The sequence below is a fragment of the Lagopus muta genome, chromosome 5 (assembly GCF_023343835.1).
Source record: "Lagopus muta isolate bLagMut1 chromosome 5, bLagMut1 primary, whole genome shotgun sequence".
Taxonomy (NCBI): domain Eukaryota; kingdom Metazoa; phylum Chordata; class Aves; order Galliformes; family Phasianidae; genus Lagopus; species Lagopus muta.
In genome coordinates this window covers 18,146,362-18,167,552 of record NC_064437.1, presented here as the reverse complement: position 1 = coordinate 18,167,552, position 21,191 = coordinate 18,146,362, and the positions used below count along the sequence as shown (strand labels likewise).

Here is a 21,191-nt window from a genome sequence, read left to right as displayed (position 1 = left end):
CAGCAAAACCAGGCCCGGCAGCTCAGCCGTCCCCCCCCTCCCAGGCCAGCATGCTTTATCTAGTCGGGCTGGGCCTGGGCGACGCCAAGGACATCACGGTGAAGGGTTTGGAGGCCGTGCGGCGCTGCCGCAGGGTGTACCTGGAGGCCTACACATCTATGCTTACCGTGGGGAAGGAGGCGCTGGTAGGTCGGTGCTGCCGGCCCGTCTGCGCGCCGCACTGCCTGCACGGCGTCGGGAACGGGAAAAGTAACGGCGCGTCCTCAGAAGCGGCACGCACGCGGTGTTCGCTCGCTGTGCTTATAGGAGGAGTTGGGAGAAGATAAAATCCGCCCTCCTACGGGTCGCGTTGGCGTTTCGACCCGAGTTTTCATCTCAGAGTACGAGCCACACGTGCACAGCTTGAGGTGTTGGAGGGCTTGGCGAGAAAAATGTCTGCTCCGAATTAAAAATAAAAGAACACACCAGAAAACACGTCTGGGGCCTTGAACCTCTGTCAGGCCGAGGCGCTGTGCTGCCTGCTGGCGTCCCTTGTGTCCGGGTGGGCTGCAGGCAGCCCGGGGTAGCGCCCTACTGGACAACCGGTGATAAAAACGAGGGCAGGGCTGTCTATGGTGCCCCTGTGTGTGCTGCCATGCGGCCGGGTGCTCACGTTGGCTGCTCCATTCGGCGCACTGAAGTGGGCTGAACTGAAGTGAATCGATCCCAAGGAAATGTTTTTTGTTGCTGTTGGCTGGTTGGAAAATCGCAAAGCAAAAATGACCGTTTAAATACTTTAACAAGAAGATTAGATTCCCAGTGTAGTTTGGCTTGGTGGCCTGTCTAAAACTTTAATGAGAAGCCATTAGAATTTGTCTAAACCAGCCTTCTGTGTTTTGATGCCACACCTCCTATGAGTCTACATTTTAGTTTAGGTCAAGAGAGGGCTTTTTAGATCTGCAATCAGTATGCTTTGATTTGCATTGTGGAGCAGTCTCGGAGCATCATTTTAAAAAGGGACTGAAACCCAGTAGGTGAGGTCTGATATCCAGTGCTGTATCTGTTGGGTGGGTGTTGGAATGAAGCACTATTTCTGTTCTGTACAACTATTATGGTTCTTTCATCAATTGCTTATGGGCAAAGATGAAGCTAGCACTGAGGACTCGGGAGAAGTCAAGAGTAAAATCTTTCTGGACTATAACTGACTTACAAGTTTTATGTAGCCATTAGTATTTGTCATGCTGCCCAAATTTGCTGAGTGCTATTCAGAACAAAACACCCTTGTTGATCTATGCCCTGGGAAAAAACAAGCAAACAGAAAAACAACAGACTTTGATCATGTAAAGAGAATGTGAAAAGTCTACTTAGGTAGACATATGCTCAGGATGGTCAGGAAACATGTTTCTGTAACTAACCTAAGTTGATTCTAACGTGCGAACAAGGTGTTTAAAACATAGGAAGAGACCCAGTGATTAGTGAGCTGCTGAAGAAAAGTGAACACAATCAAATATGTATTTACCCATATATGTGGCGAAGTATTTCATACAAAGAACTGAAGATGAAAGATTGGTATGAATTTATTCCTTAAGCGCGGTTAGTTGCAAAGTACTAAGGAAACATGAAAGCTGTAAAGATAAGGTTATGGTATAGCTAGCATCATATTTGTATCTGATTTGATGTCACCATTATAAGTAGCCTGAGCAGCTGGCTCTGAGCTGTAAGAAAGGATGCCCTGCAATAGGATGAGTGGTGTAATTACTAGGCCTAGAGCCCACCTACTAGATCTGAATGGGGGTGTGATCGAGCTACATTTCCAGCGAAGTCCTTACTGGAGTAATATGATTAACAGTAATTTTTGTCAGCTTAAGAGCTGCATAATGGGAACCTCGAGTGTTTTAGCATGGGGAAGCACGGTTCTCTTAAGATGTGGGTAAAACAGCTAGGGATCATTGTCCCGTTCTCCTTTCCGGTATCCATGAATAATTATACCAGGAAATACAAATATACTCCCAAGTGTCTTATTGCTGTTTCTTGTTAATTTTGATATCCAGGAGGAGTTTTATGGAAAAGAACTGATTTTGGCTGATCGAGAAACAGTGGAACAAGAAGCAGATAGCATTTTGAAAGAAGCTGATGTTTGTGATGTCGCTTTTCTTGTAGTTGGTGATCCCTTTGGGTAAGCTGAAGCAACATTTTAGTTATTGCTCTAACTTGATCACTTTCTTCATTCAAGAGGAAATGGCCATTCTGCATAGCCGTGATTCTTAATGAAGAAACAGATTTTTAGTCCAGAATCACTTTTTGTCTTCATATACTTCAATTGCATACAAAATATACTTGTAGTTGTCTATGCTTTCATCTTACTTTGAGATTCCTCACCCAGACATCCCTTATATATATGAATGTGGGCTTTCTGGAGTGTATAAATCTTTCCCTCAGCGCTCACGTATTCGTAATGCTACCTTCTATAGAAAATATTTTGTTCCATGTTTTATCTGCTAGATTCAGGGTTATCACATAATCAAGAAATGTGCTATTTTGAGAAAGTGTTCTTTTAGTTGTGATTAGTACATTTAAACTGCAGCTGTAATTCTCAGATGTTTTAAATTGAACTCTGACTGTTGATTGTACTGTGCTTATGCTTTGATATATGCTAGTCTTTAAAATGGCTTAGGTAGTTAAAAATGTCTCCTCGGTTTGGTTTATTAAGCCTTTTGTTTCCACCCCTTAGTGCTGTTGAAAGGTATAGTGTTTTCCTATTACCAGGAGGATCCCCCGTCTGTCTTTTTGGTCAGGCATCATCAATCTGTAATGTCAGACCACACAGAAGAGCTTTTAGTCTCCAGCTGGTGATTCAAGATTTATAGCATAGTGCTGTGGGGCACAAGAAAAATCAAATCACTGAGCACCCTGTTTGTGAATGAAAAAACAGAGTTTATGAAAAGTAGGAGCAAAGTACATATCTGTCAAAATCTGCCTAATCTGTCATATCTGTCAAAAGTGGCTAATTTCTGTAAACACAGGTTGAAAGGAATTGGCAATAGAATATTACATTAAACTAGTGTTTAGAGAAAGGTAATGCTGCATTTCAGAAATACTCATTGCATTCCAGTGCATAGTTAACATCAAAATTAGAATTAGCATGGAGCTGCATTGCCTGCACCCTTCTGCTGTGATCCTGTGACAGATGTAAGACACTACAAAACCTCTACATCTGTTGAAATGGAATTGCTACTTGAAAGCAGTAACTTGATTTGCCACGTGTATCATTAGTTTCAGTGAAGAAATTTTTCAATTCTGATTAACCATAACATACTGTAGAAAATTGCCCTTTCTTAGAATGAGTTGCTAGTGTCTTATTGCTTATGGCCTCAGTATTGCAGGTAGAACTGCTCCTTTGCCTATGTATGGCTGTAAGGATTTAGGTCTTCAGGAGGTTTTTTGGAAAGAAACCTGACTGTTTCTGTCCTAAGAGAAGCCATATGAGAGCTGGGTAGAAGCCACGTGACTGCAGCTGATCTTAGACTTTCAAATATGTTTGCCAGTAAGAAGAGTACTTGGCCATCTTAGGAAACCTCAGGTGTCTGTGGTTAATGGTTAGAGTGATGAAATCGTGCCTGTGTTGAGTTCTCGCTGTTATTCACAGCATTCCTCCTGCAGACATAGTAACAGCCAATGGATGTGCTAGCCAGCAGGAGCCTGACACTTCTAGTATTGTATTGGAAAGCCCACCTTCGTCTAGACTGTGCTAATATTTATGTTATTAGTACCCATAAAAATCTTAAAGTGGCATCTGTGACAGAAAATACACCAGCATAGCTGTGGGTGCAGAGGGCTGACTCCACCAAGCTTTTGCTGATATTAGCTGAATGTTCCATGTGGGCACTTCTGCTTTCATCTATAGTCATTATGGACAGATCTACTGGGAGAAAGTGCTGGCTGGAGCAAATTTCAGTGAATAAAGCCAGCTGATCCCTTGGTCATTTGATTTCCTAAATCCAGATTCCTCTATTTTTTTTTTCCTCCAGTGAAATTGATTTCTTTTTTTTTTTGATGACTCATCCTTACAGCCTTACCAGCTGCTGCCACATTTGTGTTCCTGATCTGCTGATTGGTGGAAATTCGCAGACCAAAAGTAAGGGAAATTCTTTTAGAGTAACTGAACCAGGCCACGGTGAAAGCAGTTTTCCTATTTAAGTATTCTGATCAGCATGTGCTGTTTTTTCCTTTGGAATGGCCAGAAATGTGTGGTACATCTTTGCAATGAGATGGCTGAAGTCATTCAAATTTAGGCAGAGGGTAGGTGCATTTTCATATTTTATGTGGAAAACTGAGTGCCCGTCATGTACGTAAACACATGTCCAAGCAAGACACCTTTAAAAATTATTGCAGCTCAAAAATAAGGTTAGCTGGATCTATCTGTACTCAATATCTCAGAAGGACTCTAATCCTGATTTTGTTACCTGCCAGCCCAGTGACTCTCGATTCAGGCACTGTAAGGTGTTTTCTGTGGGTTCTTGGAGCATTGTACACCCAGAACCAAATTAAGTTCAGCTGTAAACTTAACTAGAATTTTTCTTAGTTACTTCAGAATAAACTTGATCACTCGAGACTAGTAGACCCCTTAGTTTGAGAGTCCTTTGGGCTAAATATTTATAAAAGCTGACAGTCAAAATCAAGGCATTGAACAAACTGCGGTGAAATGTGCTCAAAGGTCTTGTTTGAAAGAATTGCTTTCGTAACATTTCCTAAGTGAGAGAAGGACTGGCTGTGCAGTGAGTAAGGAAATACTGGGGTTTTGCTGAAGTCTGTGCCAAACACAGCTGAAGTTTACAGTTCAACACATGTCCAGCAGACAACTGCAGAAGACAAAGGACAATTGAAACTTTCATTTTCAAGTAGTTGCCAAAGCTACTTTAAAAAGCAACATTTGTCCTAGTGTTAAGAGTTTTACCAGAAAGCTGGGAATGGTAATGTATGAGGCTTTTGGTATTTTCAGCTGCTGAAGACAACACATCAAAATGTTGTGTGAGTTTTTACTTTCCCTAACAATTAGTCAAGTCATTCTCGGCCTTTTGGCACATTTGCATTGTCCTTTCTGAGTAGAGTTTAACTTCGTTTTCAAAACAAACCATTATGCCAGTAATCCTTGGTTACTGTCTTTTCAGATTTTAATCCTTTTCCCCTTCTTACCACAGGGCCACAACACACAGTGATTTAGTGCTACGTGCAGTAAAGTTGGGAATCCCATACCAGGTCATTCATAATGCTTCAATAATGAATGCAGTGGGCTGCTGTGGTTTACAGGTAATATTTCTGTATCTCTGCTAAACATAGAATTGGTGAACTCTTCTGCTGTTGTAAGCAGTCTGTGTTGCAATCTCAAGTTTGAAGATCTGTAGCAATTGTACACTTCTGTTGTCAGTTTGTTAACACTTCCTTTTCAGCATGCTACGTGTCAGCAAAAGTTCCTTTTGATGAGCCCCTATGTGAATAGTAACACTTTTGTTCTCCGCTTCTGCCTCAGGAGAACTGTGATATTTAAGCTATTTGGCAGATAAAGTTGTGACAGTGGGTCACCTCCACTGGTGCAATTTTTGTGAGCGCAGCACGCAGGTTCTCAGTGAAATAGTTAATGGTGGTGACTATGTTGAAAAATGGGAAGTGTTTTGTAACTGATAATTTGCTCTATCAAATAGTGTGATCTGTTGTATCTTTGCATGTTGTAATTTTAATGGAAATAAATAGGAGGCATTACTTTTGGAGCAACATGCATAGTCCTTCCTGCACAAAGTTTGCTTCTGCAGTTGAACTGAGTAAGTTTCCCTCACAACTCCATCGAGGCATAGGAAGCAGGAGTATAGAGCTTCTAGGTTAATTAAAAAAAGAAGATAAGAAAATTGTGTGTTTTCTCATGTTTTGAAGATTAGCTTAGTATTGCCTCAGCCCATGCTAAAATGCCACAAAGGAAATGTGCTGTTATTCATTCTGGCAATAATCCTCTTTTCCGTTCTGGCTTGGGAGGGACTGCTTTCTCATAAGTCAACATTCCCAGTGTTGTAAGAAGCATTTTAGGAAATAGGGATCATATTGTGTTACCTGACAGAACTTTAACCAGCTGTATGTCCAATTATTCACTGCACCTCACAGGCAAAATCAGCAAGTGAGGGGTATCTTACAAAGAACAGCCTGTGATTTAGTTAGAGTCCTGGCACAGATTTGTGACTTCTTCCAACAGTCTGCCTTCAGGTCTTTATGTTCTTGGCCATCTCCTGCCACCATTTCAGTTTTGGAGTTACTGTGTTTCAAATGCAGCCTGTGAAGTGTAACAGGGATTCCTCTTTTGCTTCACCACAGAAAAGGCTTGGCTTTTTTTTCTTGTTTTAATCTGATTGTGATACAAAACCTCTTTCTTTCTTACTAGAGAAAAACAGGAAACACCTTTATAAACTATTCTGAAAGCCATGTGCGTAGTGAGCTGTAACTGTTGATTAGTAAAATGCAGCTACAGCCCAGGCTGTTCACAGCAGAACATGTCGTTTGTCACGGTGATGTTTCTGTGCAGCCAACAGCATTCTGGCGGTTGTGCAGTTTTCCTGTACAACAGAATTACTGAAGCAGCTTATGTGTAATAAGCTCTGTGACTCTATGTGTCGCAAATACTGTTCAGCAGTCTCTGCATATGTAAACATTATCCATGTATGTTAGATAAGTTCTGATGTTTTATCCCATTTAAAGAGCACGAATCTATTTCTTGCCAACTTGTGATGAATGAATGTCTATTTTGATTTTCATTTTTTTAAGTGATTTTTAAGTGATGTGTTCTTAGTTTGGAATTAGCAATAAATAATAGTTTTATTTTCATACGTTATATCTAAGAAAGGTTTCTGTGAAAGGAAGGGGTTAGCATCTTTCACTTTACTAGAAGCCCTATTCTGTCTTCTAGGCTTTCAGTTACCATCCTTACAATCACTTCCATTTCTTTCTTCATTTTCATCAAGAAGCTAGTTAAAAACATGTCTAACAAGGACACGTTTCTTTTGAGATGTACCCACTTTCCACCTGAATAGCTTTGGAACAAACATCTGCAAGTCCCCTCCTGTCTTTCAGTGACTCATCTTGATAACTTTTTGTCTGCAGTCCAGGTAGCACAATTCCATCCACAAAGTAGTTTTGCCTTTTAATTACTAGCTGATCATTCAAACAAAAAAGCAGTGCTTGCTGTGTTATCTTTGAGTCTGCTAAATAGGTGAATAAGCTTTCTGTATCAAGTAGAGAAGTATTACTTATAGGTCAGGAAGCTCAAGGATGTACTCATAGCTTGGCGTGCCCATAGTCAAATAGAAAACCTGTAGTAGTTGCAGGAGCGGAACCTCTGAGTTCTACCTCCACCCTTTCTCTGTGCCTTAATCTTCAAAAATACTCTTTGCTGTCATAGGAGGGGCTTTATGCAAAACACTTTTTATTCACTAACAGTTAAAATAAGCTGTTTCCTATCACTTGTTTTTTTTCTTGACTACCTGCCTTTTAGAAGCTGGCATTTGCTTCTCAAACCAACTAGATGTTAAGTCAGCATTAGTTACACGACTTTATTACTCACGTTTGCTTTGCAACTTCATTTGTCACAGCAAATATAGCCCAGAAACATCCATTTACTCCAAATAGATTTTTGTCTCTGCTCAGTCATCCTTGTTTCAGATTAGTAACCCAAGAGACCTGGGTGAAAAAGTATTGTTTGATATTTCTGGGATGTGTCTAAGGAGCCTACCAAAGACAAGGGCATGTTCCCTTGGAGGGGAAATCCTGTTCTTCCATGTTTGCTAGGAGTTTCAAAGTCTTTTAATAGCTGAATTTTGTTTTGCTTGCAAAATGACTGTTTCTTAAACAGGGATGCAGGAGGCAGCTAAGAGGGAAAATGTGTTCTTCCTTTCTCTTGCTTTTATGTGATTTGTCTCAGCTGCTTTCTGAAGACTGCAGTCATGGAGTGGACTTCCATCAGCCAAACATCCTTTTGTTCACAATTCCTTTCTCTCAGCACATACTAAGGGAACTGAATGGAGGTTCTTGCTGGCTATCAATGTTATCTGTTGACCTGCAGTACCAGAAGGAGCTGCAGCCTTGTGCATGAGAACTGTAAAAAGCATCCTGATTCATGTGAAGGTTTTTATGGAATGCCTTAAAAGTTGTTAAAAGTCTGTAGTACTAAATAAGATGGCAGAAACAGCTAGATTTAGGCGTGTGGTTGTTTCGTATGACTGACAACAAGCAAAAATGAAGCTGATCTGATTCCTGCTACCTCCTTGTTGATTATTGTCCCACTTTGCAGGCTGCTCTCTGGTTAACAATGTGTTAGCACAGTAAGAATCCTTCAACATGGTGTGTATGTTGTGGAGAGCTGTTAAGGGAACAAAGTCTGACTTGATGATGAATATTGCCTGGCATCACATCAAAACTCTTACAGTAAGCATTAATAACTAACGATATAGGTTTGCAGGGGAAGTTCATTGGGATTTATCAATAAGCAACTTGTGTTGATACAAGGTGCTGTACATTCTCCAAATTCCATTGGGGAATACCATTAGGAGAAAAACAATCTGTTGGTGTCCGTCGTTGGGATGCCATCAGGCTGTGCAGTATCTTTCTTTGCAGACAGTCATATCATATGAGAAATATATGCAGTGCAACCTGTAGGCATCTTGACACAGAACACGTCCTACAGGATTTGCAGGGATTTGCATGAGTACACAGATGCCAGGTTTGGAAAATGTAATGATAAAACTCCTTTTTACCTTTCTCCCTTGACATGTTTCCACTTCTGAAGCTGTTCTGAAGCTTTAAGAGTGGAGCTAGGCTGTAAGTGAAGAATTGCTTTGTCACCACTGCAGCTGATGCAGCAGTAATTCTGCAAAAGATTCTGTCTGCATTTTGAAATATATATTTCTTGGTTTCTCTGCAGCTGTTGCCCTTCTGCCCTTTAATGTTATCTTGCCTCTTCACTCCTGCTTGCTTTAGTGCATTTCGGAGGGGATGGGGAAAAACTTCCTTTTTTAATTTCCCTATTTAGTCTCACTTGTTCTTTTCATACTCTGTATTTCTGTGGTGACTGTCAACACCAGTATTTTAAGTGAGGTCTGTTGATCTGGACAGCTTCAAGTTTCTGATGTCATTCAGCCTGGTCATTAATGAAGTTGCTCTTCAGTTTTCCTGAAATTATCTTTGCACGCAGACTTTCCAAGCTGAGATCATTGAACTGCACTTTTCCTCTCATAGTTTACTCTGACCTTACAATTAGCAATCGATCCTGCTTATACAAACAAGTAAAACAAGAAATCATTCATAGAAGGGTTAAAGATACTGATAGAACCAGAAGGTGTCTGATAGTCTTTCATTTTATGTGTGTAAATAAAATATAAAGCTATAGCTTGTTCTGAGCTGATGAAAGTGTGAATTGAATAGCTTTCTGCAGTATATTGTGAGAAGCAGAAAGCTCGAGCAGACAGCCCATGGCCTAGGAGTACAGTTCTGGCTTCCCTTCCTGGCTTTAGTTAGTTGCATTGCAAAAGTTACTTCACAAAGCTTTGCTTAAGCCAGTTACTGCTTGGGCAGGGGGAGGGGAGTTTCCAGACAGGTCTTTCAAAATGAGCTTTTGAAATAATTCTATGAAGGCTTTGAGCAGTACTGAAAAGGTAAAAACATCAGTTTCCAAGCTGAGAGCAGCAAGTGTCTATCCAGCCATTTCAATGAGCCCCTTTGAAATTGTGTCACTTTTGTACTTGAGCAGAATGTGGGCACTGTAACAAACCTGTTTTGTGCAAATGTGATGCTTGAAATGTTTTAGCTTTCACAGAACAAATCCTGCCCACTCCCAAACCCCAGCTGTTTGATGTAGGGTGCAGCACACACAAGTCTGCTGTGAAATTTCATTTGCTGCTGCCTGTCTTTAAAGTTGTGCCAGCAACCACGCAACTTGACTGTTCCACTGAAAACATTCAGAGCTGTTGTTTGTTGTCATAAACTTCTTCACAGTCTCAAAGTGTGCCATGATAATACATAGCTGTCTTATAATACATCTGTGTTGACAAACGCATGTCCCAGTTTTACAGTCACAATCATAGAATCGTAGAATCACAAGGTTGGAAAGGACCTACAAGATCATCTAGTTCAACTGTCCTCCCATTACCATTGCTAGCATGACTAGCATGACTGTGGGAAGTTTGGGTCCCTGTTCAGTCTTTTGTGGTTAGTGAAGAGCATTTTTTTACTTTCAGTGGGTTCTAGCATTAGTGTCCAGTCACCTGCTGTCTGCCTGGCTGAAATTGGTAACAGATGAATCCTTCAGGTAACAGTGCAATTCTGGGTGTTTACTGCTATCTCTGCAGCAAGGCTTCTATTTGCAGTTCAGTACTTGTTCTAGATTTCAAGTGGTAAGTATTAGCATGCAGCACAAGAAGCTGCATAGATATGGGATAAACACTCAAAAATTGATGTTCTGATAAAATTTCTATTGTTTCTTCAAAGCAAAGCAGGCTTGCTCTGAAGACAGAATAGTGTCTATGCTTGCCTGTTTTACGTGGCTGCAGAGATCAAATGCTAGATGAGTGACATTTTTCTGTCTATATAATTGCTTACAAGGTAATCAATAACAAGCAGTTAAATATAATAGGAGTATCTCTTTATTGCTTCAGTTTTACATTATTGAGAGATTGCGTATTAAAGTTTTCAGCTAGGCAATACATTATTTAAAAGCTTATTTAATACAAGCGTGTAAGTTGTGAAGGCAATTCTGTGTTAACAACATATGCCCCACTCTATCCTGTTAGTCAAGTTTATATCCAACTTGGTTCTATTGCAGAGTAGTTAGAAAGATCTGACTCCCAATAAAATGCCAGACAACAACATTATGCCCATTTCTGCACATCCTATTGCTACAGGGCAGTGGTGGAAGTTGCTGTCCTTCAGGGTATTACAGACAATAAAGGCTGTTTTATTTGCTAAAGAAAAGCTGTTGCTTTTTGGGAAAAGACTGTGGTGGCTTTCAGATGGCAGGCAGCAGGCTGGCTAGTTTCTCAGGTGGCTACTGCACGTTTCAGCAGCTTGTGATGGCTGAAGGTGCTGCCTCAATCGTGAGATTAAAAGCTATCTTTGTCCCAGCTGCTCCTGCAGTGAAATTCCAGCAGTTTTGCTTCAGTTTTGGTAGAAAACGGAGAGAACTCCAGCCATGTGAAAAAGAGGCAAAAGCAACTTGCTCACTCTCTTTTCTTTTTATCTTTCCCTGGAGTACAGTCCTGAAGTAGTTAAGTTGTTACATCAGGAGAAATTCATTTGGTTCAACCTATATTTAGTTTACTGGAAGAACCTTTAGGTTGTGAAATGTACACTGTGTGTTCTTATCTTTGTTCTAGAATGAAATATTTAAAAGAGGAAACATTTTCAGTAATGTTCCAGGAATCTTTGAATAAAGGCTGTGCCTAATCAGCGTGAATGGTTAAAATTTGAGCTCTCAGTCCCTTGAAAACAACAACTTACTGCTTTGATTCAAATTCTGCTCTGCCAGCATTCAAGCGTTAAAACCAGAACCTCACACCACAGTAAAATAAATGGGTATAGGGGAATCCCCAGGTGTCAGGGCGCTGCCGGAGGGCTCCCTTTCTCTGCTAACAGCACAGCACACCCCGTGCCTCCTGTAGTGGGCTAGGAAAAGTTATCCCTTCTTGCAGGTTTAAATAGAAAGTGGAGAGGACAGTCTGTAAAACCACTGTTTTTCTGGTAGACTCGAGCAGACAGAATGTTGGCATGCTGTAAAATCCATTTTGGTTGGCCTCATTCCTGAGCCAAACTAACCAAAATTGATGTGTGTTTTTGCCCATTTTCAAGCTTGTTACAAAAACTTCCAAGCCAAATTCTGCCTTAGGTTACATCTAATGTTCTCTTTTGCATCACTGGAAACGATTGGCAGGAGTATTGCTTCAAATGTCTTCACCACGATTAGGGATTTACAGTAATAAATAGCAGCAAGATGGCAAATAAAGGCAGTGAATGTGTTTGACATAGAATCTGTCAGCACTTTCTTCTTACCATATGTGCATTAAAAAAATGTGTCACCTCTCTGATTCAGGCACAATCTGTCCCTGTCTTCAGATCTTCGTATCTGTTATTGTTCAGACAGTAACAGCATTTGCATGGTACAGCTCCCATCTGCAGGAAAGTGCTGCTTAAATATAAATCCTGCTCTATCATTTGAATCAAACCTTGGGAAAACATTGCAAGTGCTGTAGGTTTGCATGAAGTTGACTAGCTAATATATATTATATTAAAATAAAAAATGGTAATTAAAAGTTTTGGTGCCAATCTTATTAAGTTTTGCCTTTAACAGACTTCAGAATTAAGTTAAAAAAAAAAACAACAAACAGAAGGTAGATAGAAAGTTACGAGCGTTGGAAAGGAGAATGCAAATGCAGGTAAAAATTTTACAGTAGTTCATTAGTCACTCTTTAATTTGCCTTACTGTCAGAGAGTAAAAGAACAATGCCCCTCTGTTAATGAGAAGAAAAGACAGTTTGTTAAAAAAGCAAAACCTTCTCTGCTGTGCTCAGGACTTCTCAAGAGTTTCCCAGTTGTCTGTTATTTTAACACATTTTTTTTGTGTGTGCACTGTACTGGTATTTTGATTGTGTATGTGTGTTGGATTTGTTTTGTTTTACAGTTGTACAATTTTGGAGAGACAGTTTCTATAGTTTTCTGGACAGATACATGGAAGCCAGAAAGCTTTTTTGACAAGATCAAGAAGAACAAGCAGAATGGAATGCACACACTGTGCTTACTTGGTAAGCAGCAGCAGTCCCAGTTCCTTAGCTACCATCTTCCAGTGTCCCAGCAGGCATGAGATGAAGTCTGTGATTAAACAGAGGTTCTTAGATAACATATATTTGAAAATATCTCTTGAATTGGAACTTCAATGTTTGTTTACTTAAAATCAATGTAGCCAATATTCATGCTGCAGTGGCCAGAAATTTCTTAATTCTTCAGAAAATCTATAAGAAATGATGCCTTTGTAGAAGACAAATAGGAACAGCAGGCCCATATTTGTTGTAATGATCAGAGTGATTTGAAGCTAGATCTAGCTCAGGATCCAGCCGAGATGGCAATGACTAGCAGCCATCTTTTACTGACTTAATTAGGCCAGAGCTTGACTTTCTGGGGAGCTAAACGGTACATTTAGCCACATTTCTATTTCGTAAGTTGATGTTGCCTTTCCTAAATTATCTCAGCTGATGATCTTTTGGCAAAAGGTGATTGTCATGTAAAAAGCTTCTGGACTGCAAAAATCCTTGCTCAAAAACATCTGTGGTAACGGGAGGAATCCAGAACAGGAATATGTGAAATTATCACTGCACGTCAAACTTTTCAGTGCCTTGAATGCTGGCTGTTTTCCAGCTTTGAAGTATCAGCATATTGGCAATTGTTCTAAGGAAAGATGACTTCACAAGTGTTTGAAGCAAGGGCTATTCCAGCCACAACATATTAAAACCAAATATTATTCAGATCTTTCATATAATCATTTCTATGTGCTCCCTTTTTATGTTTCTTTTTTTTTTTTTTAAATGCAGTACCAAGAGTGTGTTAAAATATTAAGACAGTAAAATTGAATTATAAAACTCATATTTCAGGGACAGTTGTAATACCTGCATCTGAATGTAGCTAACTGCTGAAAACCACCAATCTCCAAGTGAACTGTTCCCTTAACAATGGTCATGCTGGTCTCTCTATTGATTGCTAATCCAACTAGAAGCAGCAGTGACGTAAAAAGGATCAGCTTCAGTACACTTAAAATTTCAAAGCAACTTCACTTACATGAACTGTGCACTAATAATCTTGCAGCTTTGCATTTTAAACCATTTCTTCAGAGTCACCTTATTAAGCAATACTTTTAAAATCAAGATTAAAAAAAATGTACCCAGCTTTTAGTACAATGTTATTTCTCAGGCCTTTAAGTACAGATAACATCTGATGGCCACTTGGAGAGATTGTGGTCAAGTGCAGTTTCATAAACTTGCAGATGTTCAGAGTCTTACCTGGCCCTTTTTCTTTGCCCAAATCCTCCTTTTTCCCATAAGAGAAAGATTGATCTAAATTTTGGTTGGGACAGCGAGGAAGTGCTAACGAAAGTTCAGTTCCTGCATGGAGGTGATGTAATCGCTGTCGATCAGTCACTCGGTTTCACCTTCTGCAACCACAACATATTTATCATTTCAAAGTAGTCACAATACCTTGGTTGTGCCTAAGCATGCAAGCATTTAGTTATCCTGTGGGAAATATGCCTACCGTTTGTAATACTTAGCAATATTTTTTATTGATCTTACCTGCTCCGAATTTTGTGATACGTTGTCTTTGAGCAAAATCACGTGCACAAAATCACATTAATTTCTTTATAATTAACCTACGAAACAAAATGTAATCCATATTCCACTTTCCTTTAAGATCTAGTATGTTGCTATAAAGTTTACAGAATATCCTAAACTAATCTGCACAGCTATATAGAAAACTAACCAGGCATTTTGTAAGGAACCTGTGTTTCATGTACTGTTTTGTTCTACAGACATTAAAGTGAAGGAGCAGTCTCTGGAGAATCTAATGAAGTGAGTCACAACTTTGAAAATATATGGAAACAAACAATGGTACTTGTAAGGTTTTTTCTGTATAAGGAACAAAGGCTCTTTATCTGAAGCCTCATCCTGAACTTACCTGTCTTCTTTTGCACTTCTCAGTGGTCATGGTTTTTTGTTTCCTCTAAGAAGCAGAATTTTTGTTTGTTACAATAGGAATTGGCTTTATTTTCAGTAAATGATTGAAGCTGCAGCAGAGTATAATCTTTGTTCCCGTGAGAAGCAGGTCAGAATGGGATAAGCTTTCTACCTGCCAGGTCAAGAGCTCTTTTATTGCTGTTCTGTCTCATCCTGAAGTAAATTAATATCATAAACTGTGTTCTGAATTCATTCCTCCTTACAGTGGCTAGAAGCAGTGTGAAGTATGGAATACGTACCACTGTTTTTTAGCAGTTAAAAAAGCAACATATAGAAAGTTCTCTTAAGTTCATTTAACTGTATCTGGAAGCTCTTGTCACACCTTAATCATCTCTCTGCAATCTGTATGCTTTGACACAGAATATAAATAGTTACATTATACATATGCTGTACTCTGGTCTAAATTAACATTTGTGAAATCTCACGCTATCATTGAGGTTTGTTTATTTTAGAGTTTCAAAACAAAATCTGTTTGAATCCATAGTTGGCAAAGAAAGAAGCATTTCATTTAAAAATATAATGCTAGTCTGTAATAATCTGTGTACAAGGCATTCAACAGGAAAACAGTAGTTTGCCCTTGAATTTAAGCCGAATGCATCTTTCAGAAATAGTCCCAAAACCTGCACATTGCTTCCAGCAACTCAATTTGTTTTTAAGTTTCAAATGATCTAACAGATGGAGGCCCTGCTGCTTCACAGGTGTGAGAGAGCACAAGAGTCTTCTGTCTTCCTTAAAAATTCCACACTTGTCTCAAGGCCAGTCTGGAAGCCCGGGCCTGTTTAAGTTTGATTTGCTGGTCCACAGACTTCATTTGAAATAAGCTGTAAAAATACCAGGGATAAATAAATGATTTATATTTAAATTACTTTTCTTTCCCTGCAGAGGAAGGAAGATTTATGAGCCACCACGCTACATGAGTGTGAACCAAGCTGCAGAACAGCTTCTCGACATTATTCGGAACAGGAGACTCCAAGGAGAAGAACCAGGTACTACTATTGCAATGCTGTTATTTGCTGCTCCTCAGTTCTCATTTAGTGGTGAGTCACTGAGCTCTACCACCTTCCTCTCCTTCGTAGCATTCTCTTGATCTGCAGCGGAACCAGAAGATGGATTTGGCAGAGCTTGAACAAAGTGTACTTAATTGAGCTCAGATGAACAAACACTAATGAACAAACACTTGCAGATCCAGGAGATTTAGTTAAAACCTCAGTATGGTAACTACTGTTTGCTGTCCAGTTTTAACTGTGAGCTCTTTTATCCATTATAGTTGCAGGAGACTGCATCCAAACATTTTAGATCAGTCAGTCTTCAAAAATCTTAGCTATGTGTTACTTAGATTGGTTACACTATACTGTGCATGAATCTGTAGCCCCAAAGCTGCAGGTCTGTGATTTTAGCCTTGAACCCTTATTACTTGTCAAGAGCCTGCTAAAGAGATGTTTATCAAGACCAGACATGAAATCAGAGCAGCTATGAAGATGACTCTCTTCTGTCATAGTAGAAAAAATTAATAGAAATGTATCTGTACTCCTTTTAAAATATTGTCAAGATGAAAAGGAAACTTTCATTTTATCCTTTACGTGGAGTTTATCTGAAGCAGCAGTCTCCTCTTCTCAATGAATTTCACATAACTGCTGCTGCCTTCCCTTTCCTGCTTCTCCATAGCTCTGAGATACACTGTTTATTTTCTTTAAAGAACAAGCTTCATTTTAAACTACTCTGATTGCTAACTGGAAACGTGAGACAGTGGTGTTAAGGTTTGAACACTGAATATTTTTTTCCTCTGCTTAATAAATTATTCTTTCTCGTGACAGTTGGAACATGGTCCCTGCAAGAATTTTGTAAGAATCACTTCTTCGATGTTCTTTTTTACAGAAATCAGTGAAAACACAATTTGTGTTGGCCTCGCACGTGTGGGTGCTCCTGATCAGAAGATTGCTTCAGGCACACTGTATCAAATGTCTACAGTGGAGTTAGGTGGTCCACTGCATTCCATGATCGTCACAGGCACTATGCATCCTCTGGAATTAGAAATGCTTAAACTTTTTTCTGTAGATACTTCCAATTTTGAGAATAATGCATTTGAAAAGACCAGTTAAATAAAAATGCATATTGAGTTTTTTATTCTGTCATTAATTTCATGTCAGCACACAGTTATTCCTCTGAATATTTAGAGCTTGCTTAGATCAAATGAATTTAGATTGTATACAGCTGCAGGAGATAACACTGTAAGAACATGGACTTACTTTAACCTGAGGCTACAAACTGCAAGATACATCTGCTGGTATCAGTTTTGAACAAGTAAAGACATCTCCAGCAGTCTTTAAACCTTAAGAATGCTTTGCTTAGTCCAGTTCCTTGGCATCTGCATCTGTCTTAGGCTGATGACCAGGATAAGGTGCACAAGTACAGAACTGCTGGACCAGATGTGTATGCAGCACCACTTCTGCTGTAACAGAAGAATCAAGCCTACTGCATGCAGTGCATTTTAGATGTTAAATGTTGCTTTTTGACTATCCCACCAACTGAGTAATTCTCCCATCAGTAGAAAATTGTGAACCTGTTAGTCTGTATTCATTTTTACCCCTGGGAGAAAGAATACAGATGAGAATACTCTACGTTTACAAGAATTCATTCTTCAGCCAGCTGGTAAAACAGAGGAAGGAACTGCACAGAATTTCTTATTTCAGGAGGTTGCCACTTAAAATAGATCTGGATTTCCTCACACATTAATGCTAGCATCTATGAAGTGTTAGAATCAAACTGCAACAACCACAGTTGAATTACTATCAACTCAAAAAAAGCAGACTCCAAAAATTCTCTTCAGAATCAGCTGGTCATACATATGTTGAAAAAAACCAGCAGACCTATATGCATTTTTTTTTTTAACTGAAGATTTATTGGAAAGAAATTTGATCCCATATCTTGTCAGCAATATAGGACATTTAACATTTCATATAGACTGTATTCAAGTAGAAAAGATTACATTAAAAATTTCTAATATTGCACTTGGGACCAGTAATGGCTAAGCTACTACATCAGCATTCCAGAACAAAATCATATAGAGTCTTCAGAACTTTAGTGAGCTGCCTTGCATCATCCTTTAGATTTTCTCTGCAGGTATTTTGTTACTGTACTATTCAATCTAAGCTCATTGCAAAGAACGTTCTTGTAGTTGAAAGTTAAAGGCAAACAAGCTGTATGCAAGCAATGTTTTATGCTACCCAGAACGATTTTGGCAGTTTCTTCATTCACATTATTCCACACTTCAGCCACAGTACTGAAGCAAGTCATTTAACTCTTGTTTAAGATCCTAGCACAGGCATGAAAGAAAGACTTCAATCCATGTGGAAAATGAAATACACAACTCCTTTTACACATGATTTCTGCCAGACTTCCACATAGGCAGGAACATATTGTGGCTCACTGAAACAGACAGATAGATTAACCAGTATTCACACATAGTGAAACGCAGTCTTCACATACCAGAGACAAGAGTAGAGTAACTGGCATTTTCACATTATGGCAGCCTCTGGCCAATGAAGTCCCAGCATATATGGTACTTCAAAAAAAGCCTCAACAGGGAGACAAATCCAAAAGGGAATTCCAGCAAGTTGCAGATAGGGATTTTTCTAGAAGTGTACAGGATAAACTGACCACTGAATCGGTGTAAGGGATCAGAGAAATTAATTACTAAAAAAAAATTAAAATCCCTTATTACTTACTCTTACAAACATACCTCAAAGGGAGGAGGTACTCAGCAGTCATAGAAAGTGGCTGTCAGTGGCTGCTGGGGAAAACAGGACAGGGCTAATCAGTAACTAAAGCTGTCGTTCTGAACTGGCATTGAAATTGTCTCATTACATGAATTACACTAGGATTTGAAAGCATGAAGGTTTCAGCAACTGAAATCTACATTCAGACTGGGAAAAAAGTCATGAAGTTCCCAATTTGATTGCAGCTTAAATATTCAAGGGTGGAAAACTGCAGTTCAGAGGCAGCTTCTCTCACCTTCTGTCTGTTTACCTTCCTGTAAAAGGTTCACTGACCAACAGAAAACAGATACCTTTCCCTCCTCTACATTTAAACTCAAGTAAGAAATAAAAATGATGTTAAAAGTCACTAAGGTCTATCCTACTAGCAGCAGCACGTTTCAATTTCTGACTAAAAATAGTGTCCTCCACTCTAATGAGATTAAGCTTGACTTTTAGTAAGCAGTATTATGTAGAAATAGAGCCATTTATTTAATTTGCACTTTCTCTCTTGAGCAAATCAAGCTCTCTCCAAGGGCCACATGTACTACTACAACGAGGGCATTTTAATAACAGGCATTGTAGAGCAGTTTTTTTCTTTTTTGAACTCTTCAGAAACAGTCAAGTCTTTCACAGTATGCTCTCACCAAGTAAAATATCATTTTGCTGTTCATCGTGTAAAAATGCAATTTGCAGGATTGGACTTTGGTCCGGCTAGTTTTAAATTACTATTTTCTTTCACAGAAAAAAAACCAAAACACTTAAATCAGAAACCCTACATTAAAGTTCAGCTACATGAAAATGTAAGGAAAGCATACTTAGAGAACTTGGCTCAAACTTCCATATTGTTTGCTACGAAAATCAGTTTCAGCAGATGATCTGCAGACACTTATCCATTGCTAGATGTCAGGAACCCACACAAGTCTGCTTCAACAAGGTGACGTATCTATTAATGTGCTAGAAGCAAAACCTCTTATAAGTCAATTGCTACATAATCAGCAAAGCAAAATAACTGAGTTTTGATATCCAAGACAAAAAAGGCTGCACTTCCAGCTGCATGGTTTGTACTCCTAAAGCCTCAGCCAGTCGCCCCTCAGTAGCTGGAAGAGAACCAACAGTCAAATATCATCACTTGCTGACACAGGGGACCTAAATGTGATTGCAGTTAGCTACTGGGACAGGCCATCTACTGTCTTTTGTAGAACCTTGCAATGCTTATCCTTATCAGAAAGGCTAAGAAGGCTTAAAAGTCTATTTTGAGTCAGACCTCCCTAAATTACACTCTGAACTGTATTTCACAAAGAATGTATTTCTTATAAAACATCAAGTCCTCCTTAAAAATTAAGGTGGTACATTGTTTAGAAATCAAGCCCTCGTAAGCAATAAAAAGATATAAAAAACTATTAAAAGCAACATTGTGTAATTATAACCAGCTTATAGGCTTCTGCATTTAATTTCCTATAATGAAAACTTTTGTAGATACGTATCTTTAAAAACAAAAAAACAACAATGCACAAACCAAATGCCACTTGGGTAGATGCTCACTCTGAGAATCTGCAGCAGTTGCAGTAGTTGTCTTTTCATTAAGACAACTAAAACAGCGACCAAGCCCTACAACATGAGCAGCACTGCAATATACTTCAGTAAGTCCAGGAATACTCAGACCCCAAAGATTCTCTGAGCTGCTATAAAGATAATTTAAATCAAACTGAGCTCTTTGATCATGACAGTTGCAATGGAGCTGGCTAGTGCTTGCCTTTAAACATTGACTACAACATCAAGAAATTGCTGTCAAACAACAAGCCGCAGTCTACATGCATCTCTACAAAATGATGACTTCCAGCTGTCTTTTAATTACCTTTTCTGTGGCCATACAGGCAGATGATATCTTCAACTGATACAATCAGATTTGCTCAACAGATTCTTGCACCCTGCCTCACCCCATGTAACTTTTCATCCTCCAGCCAGGACCTCCACAGTTGGCAGAGCATCTGCAAGGTGAGATGGGAGGCAGGCCTGACAGAGGAGTGAGGCAAGATGTAGGTCAGTGCAAGCTGCCCACTACACCTTCACCCCCTGGAGAAATGAGTAAGATCAGAAAGCAGCAATAAGGATAAAGAAGGCTTTCAGGACTGGAAAGGACCATAAAGTTTAGAAGAGGTATGTAGCTTTTTACTGCTGTCATTCCTTACTCCCAGTTTTCAGCTGCAAGATCAAGAAGTATAACCCCAAGCTTTCTACAAAATCAACATTAACATCTCTATATTTCATTAGGAGAATTCAGATCTATCAATCTGGCAACCATCAGTATTTTCCCAGAAAGAGAGATCAAAGTTCAGATGCTAAACAGGAGCAACAGAAAGAATACCAGAAACTTCCTCTTATCATGAATTTAGTAACATCAGTGGTAAACAAACCGTTTCTGCAAAGAAGCCTTCAGTGTTTTCCTAGCACTTACTACAGAGACACTGCTGGCTTCTACAGGTGTTGGCTGCTACACTACTCTGTACCAGGTGCCTGAAGAACACTTAAAATCTATAACTGGCATTATTGGCTATGATTTACAAGACAAACGGCTGCCTTGTTTCTCCCTCCACAATGTTCTACTTGTGAAATATAATGCCTTCTTACAACACCTTCTCTTACTAATTTATCTACA

At 39.4% G+C, this 21,191-nt stretch overlaps 1 protein-coding gene across 1 annotated transcript; it reads left to right on the top strand.

Annotated features, from left to right (window-relative positions):
* Positions 1–35: 35 nt before the first annotated feature.
* DPH5 (diphthamide biosynthesis 5) lies at positions 36–16,904 on the top strand. The gene is made up of 7 exons (XM_048945486.1): positions 36–185; positions 2,031–2,155; positions 5,178–5,286; positions 12,683–12,803; positions 14,576–14,615; positions 15,663–15,766; positions 16,656–16,904. The coding sequence occupies exons 1-7, from the start codon at positions 51–53 to the stop codon at positions 16,877–16,879; spliced, it is 858 nt and encodes a 285-aa protein (XP_048801443.1). The 5' UTR covers positions 36–50; the 3' UTR covers positions 16,880–16,904.
* The last annotated feature ends 4,287 nt before the right edge of the window (positions 16,905–21,191 follow it).